Source organism: Mangifera indica, chromosome 11 (genome assembly GCF_011075055.1).
Source record: "Mangifera indica cultivar Alphonso chromosome 11, CATAS_Mindica_2.1, whole genome shotgun sequence".
NCBI classification, from domain to species: Eukaryota; Viridiplantae; Streptophyta; class Magnoliopsida; order Sapindales; family Anacardiaceae; genus Mangifera; species Mangifera indica.
The window spans coordinates 11862112-11867790 of record NC_058147.1 but is presented as its reverse complement, the minus strand read 5'-3'; the positions used below and the strand labels follow the sequence as shown (position 1 = coordinate 11867790).

Sequence of the window (5679 nt, the reverse complement as noted above, 5' to 3'; positions counted from 1 at the left end):
TTCGTGTACTTGTTTGGCAGTTACTATTAAGAATAATTATTCCACGTAAACAATAAATCGAGAAGTAAATGTATCGAAACCTCTCAAGGACCCTCTAGTGATGGATCACAAGAGAGATTCCCTTCTACCAGGAAGGCAGCATCATCATCCAAGTTCAACTTAGCATCAGCTACCACCAACTTCTTACTAGAGACTTCATCAAGGGGATTCATCTCTCCAAAGAAATAAAGATTCCCACTAACATTGATTGGTAAAAACGAAAAAATGTAGAGACTATATTTATGTATGTATATTACAAGTAGCACTAAGAGCACACAGATGAGACATTAATGTTCATACCATTTCTCAATAGCATCATTTTGATCAGTGGCCTTAGGTGCTAAACCATCTACAACCTTACGAGCATCTTCGTCAGTATTTTCCTTTGAAAACAAAAATAGGCAACTGTCAGAAACAAAGATGTATACTAATACAGCAACTTGGTAGTCAAGCCAAATCAACAGAGATGAAGACAAAATCTATAACTTCAATTATATGACTTCTTCATTAATGGATTCACATAAATACAATCACCACTACAATGTTGGCACACACCTTTACACGGAAACTTTAACGTTTGCCAGGGCTCTCTTGATAAGCTATACTCCCCTGGAAAATGCACTTACTCAACAATCAACATCCTGTTGGTTCTTGGGTTGAAAACGATGGTAGCAAATTCAGGACTTCACGATAATCTTCATGCTTTCCCAGTAAATCTAATATTGTTGAACCTATGGATGCATCTGGTTTCACAATTCTCTCTTTCATTTTGTGAAGAAGTTCCACCACTTTTAAAGTCTCATTATTCTGCAAGAAACCAGACATAAGCGTATTGAAAGTGACCAAATCTGGCGCAACACCATTTTGCTCCATATCTGAGAAACATTTACTTGCCATTTCTAACTTTCCTTCCTTACAAAATCCATGCATTATAATGTTATATGTAATAACATCTGGAACAAAGCCATTACTATGTAATCTGTTGAACATTTCCCAAGCAATATTGAGTCTCCCTGTTTTGCACAACCCATTAATGAGACAATTGAAAGTTGTGATGTCAGGTTGAATGTTTCGATTTATTAAAGTATAGAACAGTTCAACAGCCTCCAAAACACAACCATTTTTGCAATAACCATCAATAAGAATACTATACGTAAATAAATCGGGAGGCAAATTACTAAGTTGCATCTTACCAAATAGCTTTTTTGCATGTCTGACATTACCGTTCATAAAAAGCCCAGATAGCAAGGTATTATAAGCAACAACATCTGGCCTAACTCCCTCTGAAGTCATTTCCTCATAAAGATTCAAGGCTTCATCAATTTTTCGACTCTTGCAATACCATTTGATCAGAGTATTGTAGCTAACTACATCAGGTGTGCATCCCATACTCAACATTGAGGCTAAAAGTTCCTTGGCATCATCAATTTTATTTGTCAAGCATAAACCATTCATCAAAATATTGTAGCTAAAAACATCAGGCTTACACCCCATACTTGCCATGGAATCAAATAGCCTTCTAGCATCATCAATTTGACCTGCCAAGCAAAAACCACTCAAAAGTGTGTTATAAGTTATTGTGTTGGGACAAACACCTCTATTAATCATTAGTTGGAACAACCCATTGGCTTCGTCCATCTTTCCATTGATACAGAGCTTATCAATTACCACGCTAAATGTCACCACATTAGGTTTTACACCTTCCTCCAACATCTCTATAAACAAAGTTTTAGCCTCCTCCCAATTAGATGTATTACACAAACCATAAATTAGAGTGGTGTAAGTAATCACGTCTGGATTAATGCCCTTGGTCTTCATTTCTGAAAACAGTTTCTTTGCCTTGTCTACTAACCCATATTTGCAAAGACCATCAATAATTGTAGTATAGCAAACAATATTAGGCTTACAAATGACACCAAATTCACCATTCCCGTTATTCATTTCTTCAAACAACTGAAGGGCAACAGTGACATTACCAGTTCTACACAACCCAGTAATCAAAGTCCCAACTGTAACCACATCCGGTCTACAACCAACCGAAACCATTTTCCTAAAAAATTCAATGGCCTTCTTAATCTTGCCCGCCATACAAAGACCATTAATCAGATTGTTAAAAGTCAAAGCGTTTGGGTAAAAACCCTCCTAAAAATACTCCCAAGAACAACAAAACCATCAGAATCGCGTGCCATTTTGCTTAAGCAATCAATTAAAATATTCAAAATAATGAAATCCGGCAACAACCCAGCTGAAATGAATCTCGTGTACATCACAAGAAGTTGATCAAAATGTTTTTTCTTAACAAGTGCAGAAAACAAAATACTGAAGGAAGACATAGCAGGAGTTGGGTGCATATGAATCATATAATTGAAGGAATCAAAAGCTTCATCAAGAGAAAAGTTACCTGACCTGCAGTTTACACGAAGGAAATTATAAAGTTGAGAATGGTGCTTAAGAGTGGAGATGTGTTTGGGTGGTGATTTGGTGTGTTGATTTTGGGAAACTGAAGAAAGAATAGATGAAGATGAAAATCTAACATTGAAAGATGATTTTGAAGAAACAAGTGAAGTTTTAAGAAACATTTTCAGAGGACATTTGAAAAAAAAAACCCTAAATTTTTTTTTTGAAACAAATCAGGTCGATTCGGGTTTATCAAAGCATGAACTACATCTATAAGACATTTTACTGTCAAACATTTCTTTTTCAATATATAGTTTCTCTTCAAATTTCCCTTTGAGCTACTCTACAGATTTGCATATTTAAAAACAGAAGAACTAATCAAAATTTAATATGAAAACTACGTCACTGTTAATAAAGAATTAAAATTTTTCAATCACATCACATATATTAATAAGGCACTTTATTTTGCATATTCAGAATTAGTAATATATTTAATAAATAAAGGTATATGTTTTAAATAATTTTATTAATTTATTTATATATAATAATAAGATATTATATAATTGAATAATTGAATAATTTATTATTTATTTTATTTTAAAATTATTTAATTATATAAATTAAATTGTACAAATAAATTAATAAAATTTATTTAGGTATATAATATTATTTATGTTTAATTATGTAGACAGGAATATGTACAGATAATAAAAATTCAAGAAATTTTAAAGATACACACAAGAATAAATTCTTGAAAATGAACGGCTAACACTGACGCATCCCATCAAACAAATCTAAACTGCAAATTAAAAGAAGAAACAAGCCTCATCTAATTTAATTTAGGCCAAAAGACATCCCACTGCTCTCAAACTTTCATCCATAATGTTTTAAAAACTCAAATACCTACCTGTTATTCAACTTTTGTTAAGTTTTCTATTAGAGTTAAGAGTAAAAATATCATTTAACCTGTAATATAAAAAAATATAAAAGTTTATATCATTTCTCTCTTTGGTTTGGAAAACTAATAATTTCTCATAATATTAAGTTTTGAAAAGTTATATTTTTCTTCTAGGGTTTCAAAATCTTCCTTCCATTCTTCAGCAGCTGACTTTGGTCGAGCCATCTTTTTTTTTTCTACTATCGATGATGGATGATAACACCTTTCTTTCTCCCTCCGGCGACAAAGGCTCTCTCTTGAATGAAGGCTTCGTCCGGATGACAAAGGATTTGCCATCTAGACAAAGATGAATCCCTTTCACCTGGATGATTTGTTGTCGTTTAAAAGAAGACAAGATGATTCATCTTTATCTTTGTTTGGATGAAGGATGGCTAGACTTTCCTTCTCCATTTGGGGACAATGATGACCCAAAGATGACGAAGACGGTGAAGAGAAGATAGTCGAAGATGGATTGGTTAGTCACAAAAAGAGAAGGTAGCCAGACAAAGATGGAAGGTTGCCAAAAATTATTAACCCTAGGGGGTAGAATATAACATTTTAAAACTTAATCTTAGAGAAAAATTATTAGTTTTACAAACTAATAAGAAAAATGATATAAACTTATATATTATTGATTAAATTGCATACTCTATTAGAGAATCTTAATAGAAGTTGAATGATGAGTGAGTTTTTGAGTTTTTAAAACATTGCAAGTGGGAGTTTGAAGATGGACTAAACCTTGGATAAGAATAAGTTTTTTGGCCTTTAATTTATTATGAATAATATTTTATTTTCTCTCGATTCTTAAGGGAAACAGAACAAACAAAGTGAAACAACCCTTAATGTAATCATGCAAACTTCTAATAAATTTTCAATGTATAAATATAAATAATAGAGAGAAAGAAAATTTAAAAAAAAAATTATCGATTCTCAAATATTTAATGGTAATTGGTAAGCACAATTGTTAACAAATAATCATACTTTTCTTAAATTTTTTGCCACATAGATAAGAAAATTAAAGCATTGCAAGAATTTCATCTTTGAGCAAATATAATTTTGATTTTTATTCATTATAAAAAACACCTACAATTTACAAGTCATACTTTTTTCTTTTCCCTCTTAAACACGCTTGAGCACTTTTTCCTTTAATTAAAAGGACACAAACAAATCATACTATTTAAAAAATTAAAATAAAGGCCAAAGGACTTTTTCCCACCAAAGTATACTGATTTCTCAAGTTTCCCCTCGTTAATTTAGAAAATCCTATTTACCCACCTATGGATGGTTAAATTTAAGGGTTTCAAAGGTAAAATCATCATTTTATCTGAAATATAAAAAAATAAACTTAAATTTTATTTTATTTTCTCCCCAAACCTAAAAACTAACATTGTCCTCAAATCCAAGTTTTCAAAAACAACATTTCCCCCAGTAGGATTTCCAAACTTTTAGATATAATTTTTTCAATGACGACCAAACATCTACTCTTTCTCTCTGGCGCCTTCTCCTTCCGGCCGTGCATCTTTTGACATTGTGTGGCGCCGTCGTCGTTGACGAAGACAATGTCACACGACGTCGAAAGATGCATGACCAGAAGGAGGAGACACCAGAGATGAAGAGTAGGTGCTTAGAGATCACTAGTCATAAAAAAAAAATTGGATCTGAAAGTTTGGAAATCCTAAGGGGGGGGGGGGGGGGGGGAATATTATTTTTGAAAACTTGGGTTAGGGGACAATGTTAGTTTTTAAGGTTTGAGAGGGGGGGGGGGGGGGGGGAATGATATGACTAACGAACTCAGTTAATTTTAATCGCTCATAAGTGGGTAAATGAGATTTTCAAAGTTAACAGAGGAAAACTTGGGAAATCAATATACTTTGGACGGGGGGTGGGGGTGAATAAGTCCTTTGGCCTAAAATAAAAAAGAAAATAATGCAAAGTATATCAAGTATATGGAGGCTCAAGCAATGTAAACACTGTGGAGAAGGGTGGATGACTTGTGCTCAACTTGCATCTATAGTGTCAACTCATGATTGAGTGATGCCAAAAAGAAGAAAATGAAAAGAGAAATCGTCAAAAAAGGAAAAAGAATCAATACCGAAGAAGAAGAATATAAAAAACCATTGAAGAAGAAGAAGCATCGACATGGTGAGATTAAGTGTTACTATACTAGTCAGATATCAATCTTGGGTAGAACAACAATCTAAACTCAAACTAGCTCATATCACATCCACCTTAAACTATGAGAGACCATTTTCTCAATATTGCCAACACCAATCTCCAAGAGCATTCCTCATTCCAACCTTTCTTTT

General features: G+C 33.1%; 1 protein-coding gene across 6 annotated transcripts; it reads right to left on the bottom strand.

Annotated features, from left to right (window-relative positions):
- Positions 1–2757, bottom strand: LOC123229288 (pentatricopeptide repeat-containing protein At1g12775, mitochondrial-like). Of its 6 annotated transcripts, none has more exons than XR_006504848.1 (3): positions 1233–2583; positions 595–1052; positions 1–422 (listed from the first exon to the last, which is right to left on the bottom strand). XR_006504848.1 is itself a non-coding variant. In XM_044654994.1 (3 exons), the coding sequence occupies exons 1-3, from the start codon at positions 2616–2618 to the stop codon at positions 673–675; spliced, it is 903 nt and encodes a 300-aa protein (XP_044510929.1). In that variant the 5' UTR covers positions 2619–2757; the 3' UTR covers positions 507–672. The 6 variants fall into 6 exon arrangements, 5 of the variants coding, with proteins under 5 accessions (XP_044510929.1, XP_044510927.1, XP_044510928.1 ...); XM_044654994.1 differs by lacking the exon at positions 1–422 and having other exon boundaries at positions 507–1052; positions 1233–1577; positions 2441–2757; XM_044654992.1 differs by lacking the exon at positions 1–422 and having other exon boundaries at positions 507–601; positions 632–1052.
- Positions 2758–5679: the final 2922 nt, after the last annotated feature.

What these genes read in the sequence shown, in the direction of transcription:
- LOC123229288 (XM_044654991.1), bottom strand. Translation starts at nt 2,127, where the DNA reads ATGGCGGGCAAGATTAAGAAGGCCATTGAATTTTTTAGGAAAATGGTT. An exon ending in ACATGCAAAAAAGCTATTTG is followed by an intron (nt 1,053 to 1,232) that starts GTAAGATGCAAC and finishes TGTGCAAAACAG; the next exon opens with GGAGACTCAATATTGCTTGG.